Source organism: Denticeps clupeoides, chromosome 20 (genome assembly GCF_900700375.1).
Source record: "Denticeps clupeoides chromosome 20, fDenClu1.1, whole genome shotgun sequence".
Lineage (NCBI taxonomy): Eukaryota > Metazoa > Chordata > Actinopteri > Clupeiformes > Denticipitidae > Denticeps > Denticeps clupeoides.
Window position 1 is genome coordinate 15,302,693 of NC_041726.1, and position 22,980 is coordinate 15,325,672.

Below are 22,980 nucleotides of genomic sequence, written 5' to 3' on the forward strand. Positions count from 1 at the left end.
ACCCCATATTAACTGTATCATCTACTGTTTTAGATAAAAACAAAGATTTCCTTAAGTATTGGGATAAATTCAAATCATTATAATAATATAACAATAAGCATTATGAAGTGAGAGATGATGTGTAACTAATCATTGACATTGTGGTAAGAAGAACATCAAAATCAATAACAAATGTCTATCTGCAAATTAAATGTACTTAAAATTAGAGTAATTTGCAAGTGTTCAATTAATAGCCAATCAAACGTTAATTTCACGGATCACGACGGCAGAATTTAGTGAAGAAAAAGTTCAACGAGTCAGCAATCCGAGAGAAGGACCTGACCAATCAATGACGAGTGGGCGTGGCTGGCCGTGGGCGTGTTACCCCAGAACTCTGAGAGACAGTGCAGTATCTGACCAATCAGGACTGAGTGGGCGTGGCTGGCCGTCTGCAACCTGCGGTGATGAAGCGACTCCTTTTTAACGCCGTGGACGACAACGCGAATTATTACGATGTCCTTTACCATAACGAACACTCTTGGGAATTACAGAAGCCGCGGGGAGCCGGAGCTCCCTTGCCCGACCGGCGCCATCACCCACACCGGCGCCATGCCCCGGTGTAAAAAAGCCAACTTCCTGGCGCTGACGTGCGTCGCCGCCTTCTTAGTGTACGCGTCGCAGAGGTACCTGTCCCCGCGGCCGTGCGGCTGCGGCCGCTGCGTCGCCAGCGCGGAGGACGAAACGTGGTTCCGGCGGCGCTTCGATCCCAGCGTGTCCCCGCTGCTGTCCCGCAGGAGCAGCGCGCTCAGCTGGGACACCTACCGCTGGTGGAAGGTGGGATGCACATTTCGGCACGGCTCTAGATCGTAATGGATGTAGCCTGTAATCAAACTGCAGGAATAAATGTTGTGGGTCAAACTGACACCTTAATTTACTTTGACCTCGTGTGAAATAGGAGCACAATCATTAACATATTTACATGCAAATTTGCAAATTCTCAGTGTACCGGCACAAGTCGTTTCACTGCCTTGTTGAGCTGGATCTGCATCGCTCCAGATGTTCAGTGAGGGAGCATCTGAAACAAGTTGACAAGTTGCTGGAAGGTTAAATGCGTTTCCATTATTTATCGTCTTCATTCATTACTTTTTGCCAGCTGGCACAGCAAATTGTACTGATTTGGGGGAAAAAAAGACAATTTAATGCTTCAGTGTTCTGTATGATCCCAGCAATGTCTATTGCAGCAATTGCAGTTGAATTTATGCATTTTTTAATCACATCATCCAAAAAAAGGGTTTGTATCATAAATGAGATTTGCATAGTAATGATATTGTTCTTGACAGTTTGCCATCCACATTACAGTGACTATTCATTCAATAGTTACAAGTTACACTCACTGTCTGGCTGTCATATAATAATGTCAGTCACCTGTTCCCGAACATTGCAGATATTAGATATCCAAACATTTTTATTTTGATGGATCCAGTCCAACAGAACAAATATGTGAAACAACTCCAAACAATTAATTCCATTATGAACCGTATATATGACATCAGAAGGTTTCAGACATGAATGGCAGGTGAGATCAAGAACAGTAAACTACATTAACAGTTGTTCATTTAGCAGAATACCCATTTGGTTGGACCGGGCAAAGGAACTTTTTGTTTTACTGTACATTAAATAGATCCATAATGATAATGATGATACAGTATTCTCCCTTTTTTTCTTAAACAGGCGTTACAATATGCTTCGGGTAAAGCAAAATATGAAGATATAGTAGAGAAACTTTTCCAACTGATTCCTGATAAGGAACACTACACAGAGGTCTGGCCTTCCCGCTGCAGGACCTGTTCAGTGGTGGGCAACTCAGGGAACCTTAAGGGCTCCGGTTACGGACCTTTGATTGATGCCAGTGATTTTGTGATGAGGTAAACACAGTTTTATCGTCGTCGTTTGTCTCCATTGTCATGTCAAATAGTGGGAATTGTGTGGCCCTGTCCTAAGGGCACTTCAGTCCATTGGTATGAACATCTAGCTCCAATAATAACATTCCGTGTCGACAAGAGTGGTGATATGGGGAAGTAAATGACTAGAACATGGGAAATAAAGAGGTGGTTCAACTCGACCAGGAGAGATTTCTATACACTTCAGATTTTTCAATGGGTGGTCTTAAGAACATCTTGGGTACCTTGTAGAAATGATAATTTCATTATCAGTGTATAAAATTGGTACCTAAACCTGTCTAATACATAATGTAATACATAGTGAAGTGATTGTCATACACTGCAGTACAGCACACGGTGACAGAAAGAAATGTGTCCTCTGCTTTTAACCATCCCCCATGCTGAGCAGTGGGCAGCCATGACATGCGCCCGGGGAGCAGTGTGTCGGGACGGTGCATAGCTCAGTGGCATCAGTGGCATCTGATGCATCCAATCTAATTTGTTTGCATGGTGTCATGGTCAGCTGCTTTCCGAATTATGCTGATTCTGAAGGTTCTCAGGAAGGCAATAAAAACACAGATCTTTATTCTCAGCATTTTAAATACTTGATTTCTATCAATCAATGTCCTTTATCAGTTAAACGATCAAGATTTTCTGGTTTAAATGTTCCTTATCACATTTCTTATCAGACCCTCTTGGTTCTTGGCTTAAGCTCAGAGTTTTGAAAAAGACATGCCACTTATTAGAGGAGGGGAAATGCAGAATCAGCAACATCAACACTATGGAATGTTTTCCATTCCACATCGTATTGAGGAATGGCGGCTTGAATCAATCTTCTTATTGTCTTCTTACCGTATGTTGCTGAGCTTGTTTCTGATGCAAGAAGAGTATTTATGGCCCAACATCATCAAGCATTAGCAATCAATCACCCAGCTCTCGAAATTAGTATCCTTTTAATGTTAAATCAAGGTAAGGAAGCGGCCCCGTAATCAGAAGATTGCCGGTTCGAATCCCGATCCGCCAAGGTGTCACTGAGGTGCCGCTGAGCAAAGCACCGTCCCCACACACTGCTACCCGGGCGCCTGTCATGGCCACCCACTGCTCACCAAGAAGGGTGATGGTTAAAAGCAGAGGACACATTTCATTGTGTACACCGTGTGTTGTGTTTCACATTGACAATCACTTTGTTTTAAAGGATCCGGTCTGGAAAGGGATACTCCGGGTCCAGGGTTTGGACCAGATCGTCCTTATCGTTTTCACCTCTGTGTGGCTGTATAAAGCTGCCCAGTTTGTGTCGGCTCACCATTGGGTCGTTGTTGGTTGATGTTTCCCATGTGTTGTGTTCGTGTAATAATTCCCCTGTCTTGTTATGTCGTGTGTATGCGTCCTCTTTCCTTCGCCAATGACCAGAACAAAAATAACATTTCAACTATGCATAGATGTTTGCCAGGAATTGATGAATGGATTTTGGATTTTGCTGAAACTTCCTTCTTTGTTTGTTCTTCCTGGAACTGTGAACAAAAGGATAAATCGAGGCAGAACTGAGGGTTTTGAGGACGACGTTGGCACCAGGACCACACACCGCATAGTATACCCGGAGACCGCCATGGATGTAGACAATTCCACTCAACTCATTGTGTTTGCTTTCAAAATTCTGGATCTGGAATGGCTCCTCAGTGTCTTCACAACACACACCGTCAGCATGTAAGCATCTTAATTGAAAAGTTGAAAAGGTTGCATAAAAAGTTACAATGTGTCACTTATCTATTGTTGAACTACAAATGATATAGGGTGGTAGTAGCCTAGTGGGTAACACACTCGCCTATGAACCATAAGAGCCAGGTTCAAATCCCACTTACTACCATTGTGTCCCTGAGCAAGACACTTAACCCTGAGTTACTCCATCGGGACTGTCCCTGTACACTTTAAAAACTGCTGGGTTAAAAACAACTCAATTTGGGTTATTTTGGTAACCCAGCGTTGGGTCTAAAAGGGACCAACCCAACGCTGGGTTATTTTGACCCGTTACATTTTTTTAACTAATAATTTTTACCCAACTATTAGTTAAAAATGACTACGCTTCTGGGTTGAATGCAAACCAAAATGGGTCGGGAATTTAATCTAGAAACTTAAAATTGATTAAAATTACTAAAATAAAAACAATTCTACAGCAATACATACTTCAGTAATTTATGACAAAACATGTTAAAAATGACATTTTTTCCCATCTCCACCTCAGCATTAAGAAACACTGTGACTAAAGTCAGACTGCATCAGACTGAAGTCAGAGAAATTAACTTTAGAAAAACACAATTTGACATATGAAAACTTTTCATTACATTTACATCATGTACATCATTACATCAATAGATACTAAGATATAAGAGTCATCTGTACACACAACAAAGCAGGCATTAAGAACATCAGACTTAAGAACAGTTATGCAGTAAGGATCAGAGTTGGTAAAAATAAACTTTTCTAAAATGTGCCCTCTGTAAAAAAAAAAAAAAAGAAACATTTTTTTTTATATACATATATATACACACATACACATACATACACAATACTAGACACATCTAGCACAAGAAGAATCAGACAAAATGAACAACTGTAAGCCTATTTGCTCTAATCAGTGCAAAGTAATTGTGCAACAATCCAGACACAGGCATGAAGAGCTGTGCTATAAGCATAATTGTGTCTCACCCTGCTAGCTCATACTTCAGCTTCTGAACCTTTGGAGGTAGCTCACTTTGACCCAAAATTTAGCATTACCTGCTGAATTAAGCGTTTTACAAGCACGGGTACTGCAGGTGAAGTGCATAGGTAAAGCCAAACAAGAGGCACATTGCTTGAGGTAGGTTGGTGAGTGCTTCCATTGCAAGGTTGCCTTCTAGGATGCCCTTGGGTTGAGTTGTGGCAATGCTGGGCTTGCAGCTCTGTTGTCCTCGTAGCAGAGGATTCCCACCGGGATGTCCATGGAGTCTCCCTCTACAAGAGGGTAAGAAACAAGACAAAAAGAGAATATTCAGGTTAACAGCAATTTGTCTACAATCAGCTGTATAGAATTATTTAATATAATTTTGTAATTCAATGTTATTTTATTTTAGGCACTGTAAACAAGCTATTTTGTGTGCGTTTATATATATAGGCGTCTTTCATGTTGTGACAGTAGGTGGTATATTACACAATTTGATATTGAAATGGTACAAATGGAGAAAGGGTTTACTCACTGAACTGCTCTTGAAGAACATAGATGCGTCATCTCCAAGAATTATTGGAAGTTCTCTCAGGACAAGGCATCTAATGGCTCCTGGCTCTGTGCTCTGCAAAGCGGTAGAAAACACACTTGAATATAGAACAAAGCAAATATATCTTTTATCAGTTTATTTGTCCATATAGAGAAATACCACAAGGGAAGGTGGGAGAACAAGTTTATGTATTGAACTAACCATCAATACCATTACAAGAAGAAAAGAGAAATATCAACCCACCTTTGTGTGTTGTAGCAGGTCAGCTAATTGCTTTCCTATCCTTCCTGTCTTCCTCTTGAAATTTCCATCAAACTTGGACACAACCCATCAAGAACACCAAAGAATTCTTCTTTAAGATTTCTACCAACAAGCCTGTTAAACTCCAGGTAAACCTGAAAAATATGCTTGATATTCAGGCAGATTTATTTATAACACAAATAAACCTCTCTGAACATAATGTATGTAAAACAAATAAGAAAAAGAACATTAAAAGGACACATTCACAAACCTGGCTTTCAGTGAAAAGCATTGGACCATCTGGTTGATGTCAGGCTCATCCTTTACAACCTCCTCTCGTCTAAGAGCAAATGTGATTCCTGACGCAAGCAAGGAAAGGGCTCAGTTCTTGCACAAGTTCCATGTTTTAGCCTCGCAGATGGCAGAGCAGTACTTGCATTTCCAAAGCATTTTAAAGTGGCTTTAAACAAAACTAGTAGTGCAAAAAAATATTTGCAAATGTTGAAAGTGGGTATTTACTTTTTCAAACCTAAATTGCAATAATTAGAATTCTACCAAACTGTATGTAGAGAAGCTACTCTAAAAAACACAAAGCTGCAAGTATCAAATGCTCACTGTTCACTTAAGACGACATTTATTTAGACAAATTCAAATGCACGTTTCAAACTACAAATATTCCAGCAGTTTCTTATTAGTAGTATTTGAACAGAGGAAACAACTCACCATCTACAAAACGGTTTTCTCGTTACAGCAAGCAAAATTCCTCCAAACTTGAGAAAAACAGACAGATGTAGACAGAAAGGTATACTTCTAAAATACAACATTAAACTTTTAGAGTGTAACTACTGATTGTAAGTCGCTCTGAATTCATTACAGCATTTACAACAATAAAAAACAATCTTTAATGATTAATACATAAATCATTTAAGACACAGTGTCATTAAAATATTTCCGAACATAACTACTAAATATAAATACAAATACACAGTGAATAAACATATCACAGCTGCTGCTTTTTAAACATTCAGTCCATCCTCTGTTTCCACATTGTTCTTTACAGAGGCTCGGGTTTGATGAATCTATTCTTTCAAGTGACTCTAACCCTGTGTGCATAAAGCCTTATTTATTTTCTTAACTTATGAGTGAAATTACTGTAATTTATCTATCCTCAGGACTTATCAACCTGTGAAGACAACACTAAAGGTGAACAGAGACAAGGTGAATATTTAGCAGATTCAGATGATTTGATAATTATTCTATGCTCCATGTGTGAATTTGAATGGAGAAACTAACAAAATGGATGTGAATAAATGTTAGCAAATGACCCAACTTTTCATTGGCTGTATTAGACTAAATGAAATGGGCCTACTGCACTGTTAATATTCAACTAAAGTAATTCATATCTATGCTATGTGACAGGACTGTATATTTCTCATAGTCTACATACTTTTGAGACAATAAGTTGTTCTTTCATTACATATATTTTAAAGAAGACAGTTTTTTAGGGGTTAATTTCAAGTGTTAACAGCCGGTGTCATATATTGAAGGGAGTTGCTCTACTTTTTTTATATTCTTCAGGTGATGGTCCTAAACCCTAATTTCCTAAAGTATGTTCACGAAAACTGGCTGGATAAGAAGGGTAGTTATCCTTCCACGGGCTTCCTGACACTAATGATGTCTCTTCATATCTGTGACAGGGTGAGTTCTGCACAGCACCTCCTTCTTTCTTACTTTGGTACTTGAAGTGTATTTTGTTCAGATGAATGAGTGTGTTAGATGAGTAGAGGGTTCAACAAAAATCTACACAATGGGGCTGTCAATAATAGTGTTAATCATTAGTTCATTTATATAAGTTCAGCGAGGTACAATAAATGAACACAGTTATTGCGGCTGTGCTTTAGTTGTGGGGTCTGACCTATCACACAGATGCTAAATTCATACTAGTCAGAGATCATCTGAATCATTATTAAGGGCCAACTGAACTACTGAGTAGTAAAATACTGTAAACATTTTGTTCTCCTCTGAATTTGAAGGACATGACCCTCTATTACAAAAGTGCTTTCTAATCTTATTTCAATAAAATGTAACACAATTGAAAGGTCCCATACATAAAAAAAAGCTTTTTTCGTTCTTTGGACATTCATTTCTGCCTCCACACTGTATGTTTGTTAAGTCTGCGTGCAAACGCCAGTAGTCTACTTGTTAAATCTATGAGCAGTGTTGTGTTGTTGGCTGCAAAGACCCATAAATATCAGTACATGAGCTACATGCCACAGAGGATTGAAGAGCCGCATTGTTAGATTTAATTTTTTGGGCCAAGTCCCAGCCATAGTTGGCAAAAACCTGATGGTGTGTGCGAACCAATTCAAGTAGCATTAGCCGCCAATCTTTGTCTCAACAAGGAGGCACTTCCAATTGTCTGTGGCAAACCTGCAGGCAAAGGAGATGTAAGAACTTGACACGTGTTTGGTGTTGGCACTTTCATCATTAATTGAAAGCGCCATTCTTGCCATGTAAAGTATGTCTGGTTTATACCATCACGATGATACGATTGAATGAAATAGCTCTGGACTCTCAGACACTGCTATAATACACCTCTTCTCCATCTCGGAGAAGTGCAAAATCTGTCTTCAGATGCACGTGCCATAGAAAACAGTGGATATCAGAGCACAGCACAGTCCGTGTAGCCTTCTGTCTGAAACCGCGCGAGCCTCCTCTTCGTCATGGTCTGATTCAGGCTCGACCATATAAGTAAAGTAAAGTGAAGTGATTGTCACATGTGATACACAGCAGCACAGCACACAGTGCACACAGTGAAATTTGTCCTCTGCATTTAACCCATCACCCTGAGAGAGCAGTGGGCAGCCATGACAAGCGCCCGGGGAGCAGTGTGTGGGGACGGTGCTTTGCTCAGTGGCACCTCAGTGGCACCTTGGCGGCTCGGGATTCGAACCGGCAACCTTCTGATTATGGGGCCGCTTCCTTAACCGCTAGGCCACCACTGCCCCATATATGGCTGCAGCCATGTTGATTTATTCTTTCATGTGTGAAACTCTTGCCATCTTAATTCTAGAGTAACGTTGGCCAGCAGCAGTTTATTTTAATAAACAATCATGTGAAATAACCTGTTCTGAGAGGGACTGAAACACAGGGGTATAAGAAAGGCAGTTTAGTGGAGCCTATAGACCAATTTTAACTTATTGAAAAATTATACAATATGGAGCCTTTAAATAAATGAAGTAATGTTGCCACTTTGAATAACACAACACAATTTCTCTAGGCATGGGATGTACTGCCTTTCCAATTAATCAAATGTAATGCTATGCTTCACAGGTGTCCTTACATGCTTGCAAATCTATGACATGCAAAAGCATGCAAAAGTGAACTTGCAGTGAACAGGCCAGACCTGTTTGGTTCTCAGACAATATTATTAATCAGGTGGTGTTTTTCGTGGTATACAAAGAATACATATTTTAGCCAGGATGAGCTACAGGGTGTTCAAAGCCCGTTGCAACATTAGAGGCATCTAATATCTTTTTCAGATATATTTTAATCTGTCTACCACCTTAAGGCCAAGTTAGAAGTCTCACAATGTACTTCTTAAAATGCCAGCCTGGCATGCTGATTGGCTGAGCAGACTTACAGTCAGTAGCGACAGGGACAGTCCCCCTGAAGACACTCAGGGTTAAGTGTCTTGCTCAGGGACACAATGGTAGTAAGTGGAATTTGAACCTGGGTCTTCTGGTTCATAGGCCCCTAGTTAACAATGAATCAAATATCAAATAATATTTTTCATTTCCCAAAAAGATTTAAATAGTTTATAAGCATTCTAGTGACAATAATTAATGATATGACACTAACTGTATCATTTTACATTATTACGGCATTTTTTAGATCCCCTTATCCAGAACACCTTACAGTCAGTCATAATAATAGTCTGGAAGAACATAAACCAGCCACAACCAGGTGCTCCCTGCATGATTTCAGAGGAATGAAAATTATTATCAGTCGAGTTGTCCAAGAACCAAGAACCACGCAGAGATACTATTGTTCCAAAGAAAACAATAAGTAATGCATTCAACTGCCACAGCCTGTATGCACGCTCACCATGCAAGAAAAAGTATGCTGGAGTGCATTTAAAGTTTGATGAACAATTAGGCAGTGGTGGCCTAATTGTTCGGTTAAGGAAGTGGCCCCGTAATCAGAAGGTTGCCGGTTCGAATCCCGATCCACCAAGGTGCCACTGAGCAAAGCATCATGTATATTTGTTTAAAACTTAGTTAACCTGCTGTAAATAATGCTTTTTATTAATTTTGTATTTCTAACTTTTTTTTATCTAGGTAAAATTATTTGGATTTGGAGCCAATAAAAATGGAGACTGGGACCATTACTTTGAAAAAGTTAAACCTAATATTCGTACAGGTGTACATGCTGGCAGAGTGGAATATGAGATGATAAACAGCCTGTCTATGAAGAAAAAAATCGAAATGTTTCGAGGTTGGTGACATCAAACCACAGCTTGTGGGACAAGGGACAAGTGATCACATGATCACAACACTTCTGACATATCAATGACGTGGCCTTGGTGAAGTGGCCTTCACCTCCTTCTTTCTTCAGATCTCAGTCAAATCAAACCTCTCTATTCACCAAGATCACACCTCACAACTTGATGTAAAGGATCTCCTAACAAATTGCTGCCTGATACCTTCAGCGGTCCATTCCTCAAAAAGATCAGCGTTGTTTGGACTGCATGTGGGAGACCTACACCATGCAGATGATTTTAATGTTTTGGCTGATCAGTCTTTTATATGTTTATACAGAGACCATGAGGAATTATGGATCAAAAACATTTTGCTAAAAGTCAAATATATATTTTTATTGAAACAATATGTGGAACAAATTGTGTAAATATATAACAGGTTCTATATTGTATATTCAAATGCAGGTTAATTTGAATATCGACGTATTTAAAATCATGGGAGCCCTGCTCTCAGGATTTAAATTGATTTCATGATGCTGTAGGAACATACTTTTTTACTAACCTTCTAATTTGACTATTTGTTGTGAATACAGCAGTAGTACTGGACATCAGTTTGCTTGAGACCCAAGACACATTTTGACTACTAAAATTGTCCTGTCCTACAGCAATTCAGTTTATATATGATTGATTTCATTAACTTTCATCAAGATTTTGGTGGCATCATCTGGACATTTTGTGATACACGTTCATGTGTGATGTTTTTTATTGACTTGAAAGCACTGAACAGTGCCTTGCACAAACTTCTCTCACATGAGACATCACAATGTACAAGATTTTTCGATTAAGACTTCCACCTTGTGGAAGTGTGACCTTGAAATTCTCATGTGTTTAAATAGTAATATAGCAATAATGTCTTAAAAAAAGGATGAAAAAGGAGCAGTTTCAGTCAAGCACTGAAAATGTTGGTCAGTACTGTTTCTGTGGAATTGACTGCCAGATGTCATAAATATTTATTGATGTGTTTTGTTTAATTTTGCAATCTCAATTCCGCTTTTACCATAAGTGCCTGTACTCAAGAAAAGTGTTTTAATCCTTGTGTGGTGTTTGGGTCTGTGGGACTCATTTAATCTGTTCAGCCCTGGGCCCCTTTTTTAGATGGACATACCCAAAATTAAACAGACAATATCTCTGCAACTGCATGGTCTATTAGTATTTTTTAAATACTAATTTTTTCTAAAATCATGATTCTGAAATTACTTCAGAGTGTAGGAATCACCATACTGGGTCGAAGAAAACAAAGATTGAACACTGAAAAAAATGAAAAAGAAATCACTTTTACAGTGATTTGGCCATCTGAGAGAGGCTGTACAAGCAGTTTTCCTCAAGTATCCCATAGTACTATATCCTAATAATTTAGCATCGTAAATTTAGCATAGTAATTTTAGCATCATGATTTTGGATAAAAAAAAAACTATAGACTATGCAGTTGCAGAGATATTCTTTGTTTAATTTTGGGCATGTCCATTCAAAAAAGGGGCAGCGGTGGCCTAGCATGTGAGGAAGCGGCCTCGTAATCAGAAGGTTGCCGGTTCGAATCCCGGTCCGCCAAGGTGCCACTGAGCAAAGCACCGTCCCCACACACTGCTCCCCAGGCTCCTGTCATGGCACTGTAATGTTATGTCACCGTGTGCTGTGCTGCAGTGTATCACAGTCTCTTCACTTATAATAAACCTGCATCAACCGTATTGCTATAAACCTTATTACTATTGCAGAGGGGGTGCTTTTACGACAGGGGTGTGGTTTTTACATTGTGTATGGGGCTGCCGAATTGATCAGGGACTGCCAATCAATTTTCAATCTATTCATTGGTTATGTTTGTTTATGTTGTTTTGATATTTTGTGCGCCTTTAGTTGAAATTATCCACTTTAAGACGATATGTCACATTTATGAATTAGTTTATAGGTGTTAATATTGGGGGCCTTCGCTTATTTTTTAAACCTGACAGTCCTTGACTTTGCTTCATTCTCTATGAAGAACATAAACACAGACCCAAAATACAAACTCCACACAAGGGTTAATGCATCAAGTATTTGGTTATTTTTGTTGGTTCCCAAAATGTCCTGTTTTAAATGTTGATTATGTTTACTTTAAATGTGTGTGTTTTCCATTAAATATATATTAGAATTTACATTTTTAATGGGTTTTTGTATCTGAATAATATATTTTTTACTTTTACAACACAAAATAGTTATTAATACAGGGTGTACAATTAAATGAACAAATAAAGAATTTGATAAAGGCTAATAAGTTCATGTGGCATTGACTATTGCTGCATTTCTGAGACTACCTAGAACATGTAGTTTTAATTGAAAAAGAAAACTTGCATTTCTATACAGCCTACTAGTGAAGTGAAATGATTGTCATTGTGAAACACAACACAGCACACTGTGCAAACAATGAAATGTGTCTTCTGCTTTTAACCATCACCCGTAGTGAGCAGTGGGCGGCCATGACAGGCGCCCGGGGAGCAGTGTGTGGGGACGGTGCTTTGTTCATTGGCACCTTGGTAGATCGGGATTCGAACCAGCAACCTTCTGATTTTGTGGCCGTTTGAAATTAGACAAAGTGCTTGTTTCAGGTGTAACCTGTCATAAAGGGTGGTTGGCGTCGCAACTTGTTAACTGTTACACCATAGTGCAGCCCAACAGTTTCTATCAACCTTCATATTCACGTGTTTTAATCAAGTAGACTTGGAGGAAGATAATTCAGTTGGAGGATGGGTTTACACTCCCACTCTTGTTATGAGAAATGGAACAGTCTAGCAGGACACATTTTATTACAATGACAGCTGGTTGAAAATTTCTTTCTTTCCATCTATTTAACATGGCTGTACATTCAGATGAGAGCAACAGTATTAACATTCCTTTTACATCTGCTTCTCCTTTTAGGGTTTGTCAAAGCGGATGGTTGCAAATTTTTGAATGTCAAATTGAGAGACTCAAATGTTCAATTTGTTGCCTTGTTTGCTATTTTTTCATTTATTATGACTCACTTCTGTTATTTCATAGTCCTGTATCTTCAGTAAATAAGTAGGTTTGTTCAGACAGCATGTAATATTAACAACCTTATCATCCTATTTTCTTGCATCTTTGAAGTTTTCTTCAGTTAATATCCAGGAATTAAGAATTAAGAATTGGGATGATTCTTGCCTTTTTGAAGGCTGTTTGTACGAGACCAGATGTTTTTGTCCAAACAGCCTTCAAAAAGGCAAGAATCATCCCAATTCTTAAGAAATCCACCACCAATCCCTCTGATATTTCAAATTATAGACCTGTCTCTCTCCAACCTTTTCTTTCAAAAATCCTAGAATGTAGCTTTTATAATCAGCTCTCTATTTACCTTACCCAGAACAACCGTCAGGACCCAAATTAGTTTAGTTTCAAAACCACTCACTCCCCAGAGAATGCTCATCTGGCCATAACACAGAAATAAGCAAAAAAGATCTTAGTAAGTGACATGGAAGGGGTCCACATCCGCATTTCACAAGTTCTCGACTGGTGTCCTTCAGGGCTCATTACTTGGCCCACTCCTATTCTCACTTTACACCAAAACTCTTGGTGAGGTCATCTTCCCATGGGTTATGCAGATGACACTCAACTTTTATTTTCCTTTCTGCCATCAGATGTAAACCTGTCCACCATGTGAATAGTAAATAGAACATTAAAAAATAATACAGTGTGTGGTGTTGTTTATATGCATGGATCACAGTATGTGATTGTTTTAGTGGGCTCCTTGCAGATGTGTCTCACATGTATGGCAAGTGGTGCTAGTTTTTGTCCATGTTGGAAGGGCAGAACTCGCATGCCTTTCACTTGCCTCTCCTGCACTTCCTTGTCTGGTTTCTTGAAGCCATTGAACTAACCACACCATAAGCTGGCACTAGCCTCTTTTTTGAACATCCTACATGATGTAGTTTAGTTATGTCCTGTTCGACCTGTTTCGTACAGAAAATATTTACTTTTCCCATCTAGCGATAACCTGTACAGTATTTAAGCTTTAGTTTTAGTTAATATAGTTTAGTGTGTATATACGTATATATTTTTCTTTTATGATTGCACTATGGGTGAATTTTTTTTTCAATACTTGGTATACTGTGTATACTGTTGTACTGTCAATAAAATCTTGAATCTTGAATTGTAGTTGTTCTGTATCGAGAGCTATTGTGACTTTTGACAATGGCGCTTGAGCACGCTTACTTACAGTATTATTGTTATGCTGGTTTTGGTCTGTGTACAACTTGGATTCAAGTGAAATTGAAGTGATTGTCATACATTGCAGCACAGCACATGGTGCACACATCGAAATGTGTCCTCTGCATTTAACCCGTCAACCATTGTTGGCAGCCATCACAGGCACCTGGGGGGCAGTATGTGAGCCACAACCTCTGCTTTCTTATCAGCTTGGCAACCACTGCAGGGCTATTTTTGTCTCTGACTGGCAAAGGAGTCGACTGGGAGGATTCACCTTTGCAGGAAATGTTTGTAGTTTATACCTCATTTCTAAGTGTGGTGGTGCAAAGAAACTGTGAGTTATACAACTCTTATGGTAGTAATTGATGTGATCATGTGACTGAGTTTACAATTTGTATATGGTGTAGTTAGAATTCAAAGGATTGACTTAGTTATTTAACGGATCCGGGTGAAGTCGCTCCAGATAAGAGCGTCTGATAAATGCCGTAAGGTGAGTCGTGTTTGTGCTCCTCTCCGGTGCGCGATGTTCACGCAACTGTCTCGCCTGCATGCTGTTGTTTGCTCACTCTAGTTTCTAGTTTAAGTGGTGATTTGAAGGTTGAACTCTGCTCAATGAGGTGACACGAAATGACTCCTTTAAAAGGGCAAGATGGCCACTCCCAGATCGCTCAGTCATTGAATAGTTTCCAAGGATTATTTGATTTGGTTTTCATCACATCTGTACCAGTAAGACCGTTCATTTTTTCCCATCCTGCCTCCTCATACCCTGTTTTGTCTTTTTACACGAGTGTCAACATCCGTGAATGTTGCAGCTTCGGCTGAGTTTACACTCGCAGTTTAAAGTCGTGGTAATTCACCGGCCTCCTTGCTCTTCTCTGGATTTCATTTCCACGCACAGGTGCTCACTGTCCTGTCTCGCCTTGTTTTCGTGACATTGAGATCCTAGAATGCATCGGCGAAGTTCACAAGGCCAGGAATTTCAAGAATTTTGGTACATTTTTTAAAAATCCCACAATCCCAGTACAACATATTATGTATTTGAAATACTTTTGCTTTTGAGTTTTACCTGAGAGTCCTAAAGAAGCATTTTGCTATGAGCTTTACCTGAGGGTCCTAAAGAAGCATTTTGCTAAGAGCTTTACCTGAGAGTCCTAAAGAAGCATTTTGCTATAAGCTTTACTTGAGAGTCCTAAAGAAGCATTTTGCTATGAGCTTTACCTGAGAGTCCTAAAGAAGAATTTTGCTATGAGTTTTTTACCTGAGAGTCCTAAAGAAACATTTTGCTATGAGTTTTACCTGAGAGTCCTAAAGAAGCATTTTGCTATTAGCTTTACGTGAGAGTCCTAAAGAAGCATTTTGCTATGAGCTTTACCTGAGAGTCCTAAAGAAGCATTTTGCTATGAGCTTTACCTGAGAGTCCTAAAGAAGCATTTTGCTATGAGTTTTACCTGAGAGTCCTAAAGAAGCATTTTGCTAAGAGCTTTACCAGAGAGTCCTAAAGAAGCATTTTGCTATGAGTTTTACCTGAGAGTCCTAAAGAAGCATTTTGCTATGGGCTTTACATGAGAGTCCTAAAGAAGCATTTTGCTATGAGTTTTTACCTGAGAGTCCTAAAGAAGCATTTTGCTATGGGCTTTACCTGAGAGTCCTAAAGAAGCATTTTGCTATGAGCTTTACCTGAGAGTCCTAAATAAGCATTTTGCTAAGAGCTTTACCTGAGAGTCCTAAAGAAGCATTTTGCTATGAGCTTTACCTGAGAGTCCTAAAGAAGCATTTTGCTATGAGTTTTACCTGAGAGTCCTAAAGAAGCATTTTGCTATGAGTTTTACCTGAGAGTCCTAAAGAAGCATTTTGCTATGAGCTTTACCTGAGAGTCCAAAAGAAGAATTTTGCTATGAGTTTTACCTAAGAGTCCTAAAGAAGCATTTTTTGCTATGAGACTTCTTAAGTAGCAATTATTTATGTTTTAAGGTATTTAAGAAGCACCAAGAAGCAACCGATTAATTTGCCTCCCTCGTGATACCAATAAGTATTTAAAGAAAAGATTCTCCAAAACAGTCCACTGTCCTGTCTCGCTTTGTTTTCGTGACATTGAGATCCTAGAATGCATCGGTGAAGTTCACAAGGCCAGGAATTTCAAGAATTTTGGTACAACATTGTTTAAAAATCCCACAATCCCAGTACAACATATTATGTATTTGAAATACATTTAAGTAAGGCCTTACTTTAATGTATTTCACGTATTTGAAATACATTAAAGTAAGGCCTTACTTTAATGTATTTCAAATACATAATATGTTGTACTGGGATTGTGGGATTTTTAAACAATGTTGTACCAAAATTCTTGAAATTGAAAATCTTTTCTTTAAATACTTATTGGTATCACGAGGGAGGCAAATTAATCGGTTGCTTCTTGGTGCTTCTTAAATACCTTAAAACATAAATAATTGCTACTTAAGAAGTCTCATAGCAAAAAATGCTTCTTTAGGACTCTTAGGTAAAACTCATAGCAAAATTCTTCTTTTGGACTCTCAGGTAAAGCTCATAGCAAAATGCTTCTTTAGGACTCTCAGGTAAAACTCATAGCAAAATGCTTCTTTAGGACTCTCAGGTAAAACTCATAGCAAAATGCTTCTTTAGGACTCTCAGGTAAAGCTCATAGCAAAATGCTTCTTTATGACTCTCATGTAAAGCCCATAGCAAAATGCTTCTTTAGGACTCTCAAGTAAAACTCATAGCAAAATGCTTCTTTAGGACTCTCAGGTAAAGCTCTTAGCAAAATGCTTCTTTAGGACTCTCAGGTAAAACTCATAGCAAAATGCTTCTTTAGGACTCTCAGGTAAAGCTCATAGCAAAATGCTTCTTTAGGACTCTCAGGTAAAGCTCTTAGCAAAATTCTTCTTTAGGACTCTCAGGTAAAACTCATAGCAAAATGCTTCTTTAGGACTCTCAGGTAAAACTCATAGCAAAATGCTTCTTTAGGACTCTCAGGTAAAGCTCATAGCAAAATGCTTCTTTAGGACTCTCAGGTAAAGCTCTTAGCAAAATGCTTCTTTAGGACTCTCAGGTAAAACTCATAGCAAAATGCTTCTTTAGGACTCTCAGGTAAAGCTCTTAGCAAAATTCTTCTTTAGGACTCTCAGGTAAAACTCATAGCAAAATGCTTCTTTAGGACTCTCAGGTAAAGCTCTTAGCAAAATGCTTATTTAGGACTCTCAGGTAAAGCTCATAGCAAAATGCTTCTTTAGGACTCTCAGGTAAAGCTCATAGCAAAATGCTTCTTTAGGACTCTCAGGTAAAAACTCATAGCAAAATTCTTCTTTAGGACTCTCAGGTAAAGCTCATAGCAAAATGCTTCTTTAGGACTCTCACGTAAAGCTAATAGCAAAATGCTTCTTTAGGACTCTCAGGTAAAAACTCATAGCAAAATTCTTCTTTAGGACTCTCAGGTAAAGCTCATAGCAAAATGCTTCTTTAGGACTCTCACGTAAAGCTAATAGCAAAATGCTTCTTTAGGACTCTCAGGTAAAACTCATAGCAAAATGTTTCTTTAGGACTCTCAGGTAAAAAACTCATAGCAAAATTCTTCTTTAGGACTCTCAGGTAAAGCTCATAGCAAAATGCTTCTTTAGGACTCTCAGGTAAAGCTCATAGCAAAATGCTTCTTTAGGACTCTCAGGTAAAGCTCATAGCAAAATGCTTCTTTAGGACTCTCAGGTAAAGCTCTTAGCAAAATTCTTCTTTAGGACTCTCAGGTAAAACTCATAGCAAAATGCTTCTTTAGGACTCTCAGGTAAAACTCATAGCAAAATGCTTCTTTAGGACTCTCAGGTAAAGCTCTTAGCAAAATTCTTCTTTAGGACTCTCAGGTAAAACTCATAGCAAAATGCTTCTTTAGGACTCTCAGGTAAAGCTCTTAGCAAAATGCTTATTTAGGACTCTCAGGTAAAGCTCATAGCAAAATGCTTCTTTAGGACTCTCAGGTAAAGCTCATAGCAAAATGCTTCTTTAGGACTCTCAGGTAAAAACTCATAGCAAAATTCTTCTTTAGGACTCTCAGGTAAAGCTCATAGCAAAATGCTTCTTTAGGACTCTCACGTAAAGCTAATAGCAAAATGCTTCTTTAGGACTCTCAGGTAAAACTCATAGCAAAATGTTTCTTTAGGACTCTCAGGTAAAAAACTCATAGCAAAATTCTTCTTTAGGACTCTCAGGTAAAGCTCATAGCAAAATGCTTCTTTAGGACTCTCAAGTAAAGCTTATAGCAAAATGCTTCTTTAGGACTCTCAGGTAAAGCTCTTAGCAAAATGCTTCTTTAGGACCCTCAGGTAAAGCTCATAGCAAAATGCTTCTTTAGGACTCTCAGGTAAAACTCAAAAGCAAAAGTATTTCAAATACATAATATGTTGTACTGGGATTGTGGGATTTTTAAAAAATGTACCAAAATTCTTGAAATTCCTGGCCTTGTGAACTTCGCCGATGCATTCTAGGATCTCAATGTCACGAAAACAAGGCGAGACAGGACAGTGAGCACCTGTGCGTGGAAATGAAATCCAGAGAAGAGCAAGGAGGCCGGTGAATTACCACGACTTTAAACTGCGAGTGTAAACTCAGCCGAAGCTGCAACATTCACGGATGTTGACACTCGTGTAAAAAGACAAAACAGGGTATGAGGAGGCAGGATGGGAAAAAATGAACGGTCTTACTGGTACAGATGTGATGAAAACCAAATCAAATAATCCTTGGAAACTATTCAATGACTGAGCGATCTGGGAGTGGCCATCTTGCCCTTTTAAAGGAGTCATTTCGTGTCACCTCATTGAGCAGAGTTCAACCTTCAAATCACCACTTAAACTAGAAACTAGAGTGAGCAAACAACAGCATGCAGGCGAGACAGTTGCGTGAACATCGCGCACCGGAGAGGAGCACAAACACGACTCACCTTACGGCATTTATCAGACGCTCTTATCTGGAGCGACTTCACCCGGATCCGTTAAATAACTAAGTCAATCCTTTGAATTCTAACTACACCATATACAAATTGTAAACTCAGTCACATGATCACATCAATTACTACCATAAGAGTTGTATAACTCACAGTTTCTTTGCACCACCACACTTAGAAATGAGGTATAAACTACAAACATTTCCTGCAAAGGTGAATCCTCCCAGTCGACTCCTTTGCCAGTCAGAGACAAAAATAGCCCTGCAGTGGTTGCCAAGCTGATAAGAAAGCAGAGGTTGTGGCTCACATACTGCCCCCCAGGTGCCTGTGATGGCTGCCAACAATGGTTGACGGGTTAAATGCAGAGGACACATTTCGATGTGTGCACCATGTGCTGTGCTGCAATGTATGACAATCACTTCAATTTCACTTGAATCCAAGTTGTACACAGACCAAAACCAGCATAACAATAATACTGTAAGTAAGCGTGCTCAAGCGCCATTGTCAAAAGTCACAATAGCTCTCGATACAGAACAACTACAATTCAAGATTCAAGATTTTATTGACAGTACAACAGTATACACAGTATACCAAGTATTGAAAAAAAAATTCACCCATAGTGCAATCATAAAAGAAAAATATATACGTATATACACACTAAACTATATTAACTAAAACTAAAGCTTAAATACTGTACAGGTTATCGCTAGATGGGAAAAGTAAATATTTTCTGTACGAAACAGGTCGAACAGGACATAACTAAACTACATCATGTAGGATGTTCAAAAAAGAGGCTAGTGCCAGCTTATGGTGTGGTTAGTTCAATGGCTTCAAGAAACCAGACAAGGAAGTGCAGGAGAGGCAAGTGAAAGGCATGCGAGTTCTGCCCTTCCAACATGGACAAAAACTAGCACCACTTGCCATACATGTGAGACACATCTGCAAGGAGCCCACTAAAACAATCACATACTGTGATCCATGCATATAAACAACACCACACACTGTATTATTTTTTAATGTTCTATTTACTATTCACATGGTGGACAGGTTTACATCTGATGGCAGAAAGGAAAATAAAAGTTGAGTGTCATCTGCATAACCCATGGGAAGATGACCTCACCAAGCTCTGTTTTTAAAAAATGTTGTACCAAAATTCTTGAAATTCCTGGCCTTGTGAACTTCGCCGATGCATTTTTTTTTTTTTGCTATGAGACTTCTTAAGTAGCAATTATTTATGTTTTAAGGTATTTAAGAAGCACCAAGAAGCAACTGATTGCAGCAAATGCTGCAAACTGAGGAGCGGCAGTTTCAGGAGGCGAAAGAGCAGCATGATCATGAGATGCAAAATCTGCTTAATAAAAACCAGCACTTTCAGAAGATACAGCAACGTTTGCAGTTGCTCAGAAGGTTACATAATGAGGTGCGACCGATTGAGGAGGAGATAGAGCTGCAGAACCAGGAGGCCCAAAAAAAAATAAATAATCAGCAGCCAGTCATGGTGAGAGATTCTTTGAAGTTTAAAGACCCCTATGAGGATTATAAGATCTTAAAATGCATTGAGGAAGGAGCATTTGGCAAAGTTCACAAGGCTAGGAATCTGAAAACTGGTCACTTGGTTGCAATTAAGATTCAAGACTGCACCAATGACAATTTCATGGACTTGTATGAGGAGTGTAAGCTGCTGGAGAGTTTCAACCACCAAAACATCCCCAAGGTCATGGACAAATACTACTGGGAACAAAAGTTCTACATCTGCATGGAGCTTTGCGCAGGTGGAGATCTGACAGACATCTACATGGGTACGGGGTCCTTGAAAGAAAGCCAAGTAGCATTTGTGGCAAAAGAAGTCCTGGAGACTCTCCTTTATCTCCACCAGAAAGGATATGTGCACAGGGACATCAAACCAAATAATATTTTACTGACTGATGCTGGTGAGGTCAGGCTTGTGGATTTTGGTTCGATGTCAAGTATCCAGACGGAGAAGCCCACATTTATTGATGGAACCCCTGCTTACCTGGCCCCAGAGTACGTTCTAGAAGACCTCAATGGTGACTATGATGAAAGATGTGATGTGTGGTCCCTGGGAATGACACTACTGGAACTGGCCGAAGGTAGACTTCCTCTGCTCTTAACCAGCAGCTATTCATACTGTAAGTACTGGCAGCAAAAAAACAGAGTGCCTCAGTTGAGAAAGAGGGATAAATGGTCTCCAGCATTTCACAGTTTTCTGGAAGACGCCCTGACCCTAGATCCGGCAATGAGACCAAGTGTTGAGAAGCTTCTTCAGCACGAGTTCCTGAGCAACGTGGAGCATGAACCATCACCGCTGAAGAGGCGCCTGCGCCGCACCAAATTCCTGAGGAGGATCAGGAAATTCTTCAATTATGGCAAGTTGGGAGTGCGAATGATCTGTCGCTGTGTCCACAAATGAAGACTTTAAAGACCAACAACCCACCAAATACGAACTTGCCTTAAAAAAACATTCAAATGTACACTGAAAATAAAAAATTGTTGGAAGATAATGAAATAAATGTAATCTGCATCTCTACTTAAGTAGTTTTTTCAGGCATCTGTACTATTAGGGTGACCATATACTAATCGAAGCATCACAAACAACAACAACAACATTTATTTCTTATATAGCCCAAAATCACATACAGTATGTCTCAATGGGCTTTGACAAGCCCTACAGTTGATACCCCCACACCCCCCCTTCTGCACACAAGGAAAAACTCCACACAAAAAACTCTAGGAGAAAGAAAAAAAGAAAGGAAGTAACCTTGGGAAGGAGTGATACAGAGAGGGACCCCCTTCCAGGGTAGAGTGAGCCTGCAAATGGTGTCAGTGCAGGGTTTGTGATAATTTGTCCAATATATATAATAAGTCCTACAGTTGTAGGGTTGGAGAAGTCCAGTGTCATGGTCTACATTACGTGTCCATTATAACGTTACTGGTCCATTTGAAGATCCCTCAAGGTGTAGTTGTTACGGTGGTGGTGGCTGTGGTGACCCTCTGGTTCGTTTCATGTCCTCGTTTAGCAGTTTTCAGGAGCCAGGATTTATCTGCTGGTCTCTTCACTGGAGTCTGCCGGTAGTCTGTGTGTTTGATTCCGTGTCTCGGAGAAAACAAACAGAAGCAGCGGCAGCTGTACGGCCGATACTGAAATATGTGGTAATAGTGGTATTTTGGTGCTACAGTGGCCCGGTACCCTACATAGGACAGCCTAACTAGGGTGAATTTAACACTCTCTGAGTCTAACAGGGTGACTGTGTGATAAACTGGACTTTATAATTGACACTGTGTCAAAGTGAAATGAAATGAGTGTCTAGGACTTTAACAAAAGGCCAGAGAAAACAGATAGATTTTCAGATTGGATTTAAACACTGAGACTGTGTCTGAGACACTGACAGGCAAGCCGATCCACAACTGTGGAGCTCTATAGTAGAAGGATCTGCTCCCAGCTGTGACCTTCTGTACTTTTGGTACCAGTAGTGAAGCCGCACCCATTGATCGAAGGTATTGCAGGCCGAGACCATTTAGAGCTTTGTAGGTCAAAAGTAGGATTTTGTAGTCAATCCTAAATTTGATGGGTAAACAGTGCAGTGATTGTATGACTGGGGTGATGTGGTCAAATTTCCTAGTTCTAGTTAGAACTCTGGCCACATGGACCAACTTTTCTGCATCATGCATTGAAATTATATTTATTTTTGCAATATTTCTAAGGTGAAAGAATGCTATCCTAGTGACATTATCTACATGTGAATTGAATCTACATGAGACCTGCATCAATGATGACACCTAGATCCTTCACTTCAATACTCGGTGAGATAGAAAGGCTATCCATGGTTATTGTGTAGTCAGCCAGCTTATTCCTGGCTGCTTGAGGCCCAAGTACAA

At 39.4% G+C, this 22,980-nt stretch overlaps 2 protein-coding genes across 3 annotated transcripts; both read left to right on the forward strand.

Annotated features, from left to right (window-relative positions):
* The first annotated feature begins 480 nt into the window (after positions 1–480).
* On the forward strand, positions 481–11,062 carry LOC114770407 (CMP-N-acetylneuraminate-beta-galactosamide-alpha-2,3-sialyltransferase 1-like). Of its 2 annotated transcripts, XM_028964326.1 has the most exons (7): positions 481–813; positions 1,711–1,904; positions 3,444–3,623; positions 5,503–5,556; positions 6,580–6,625; positions 6,986–7,105; positions 9,748–11,062. In XM_028964326.1, the coding sequence occupies exons 1-7, from the start codon at positions 493–495 to the stop codon at positions 9,910–9,912; spliced, it is 1,080 nt and encodes a 359-aa protein (XP_028820159.1). In that variant the 5' UTR covers positions 481–492; the 3' UTR covers positions 9,913–11,062. The 2 variants fall into 2 exon arrangements, with proteins under 2 accessions (XP_028820159.1, XP_028820160.1); XM_028964327.1 differs by lacking the exon at positions 5,503–5,556.
* A 9,303-nt stretch (positions 11,063–20,365) lies between these two features.
* On the forward strand, positions 20,366–21,514 carry LOC114770635 (mitogen-activated protein kinase kinase kinase kinase 1-like). The gene has a single exon (XM_028964680.1). It carries the CDS (start codon positions 20,366–20,368, stop codon positions 21,512–21,514), a length of 1,149 nt encoding a protein of 382 aa, XP_028820513.1.
* The last annotated feature ends 1,466 nt before the right edge of the window (positions 21,515–22,980 follow it).

Coding starts and splice junctions, on each gene's coding strand:
- LOC114770407 (XM_028964326.1), top strand. CDS start 493: ATGTCCTTTACCATAACGAACACTCTTGGGAATTACAGAAGCCGCGGG. Junction 1,905..3,443: donor GCCAGTGATTTTGTGATGAG/GTAAACACAGTT, acceptor TGTGAACAAAAG/GATAAATCGAGGCAGAACTG. Junction 7,106..9,747: donor CTCTTCATATCTGTGACAGG/GTGAGTTCTGCA, acceptor TTTTTTATCTAG/GTAAAATTATTTGGATTTGG.
- LOC114770635 (XM_028964680.1), top strand. CDS start 20,366: ATGCTGCAAACTGAGGAGCGGCAGTTTCAGGAGGCGAAAGAGCAGCAT.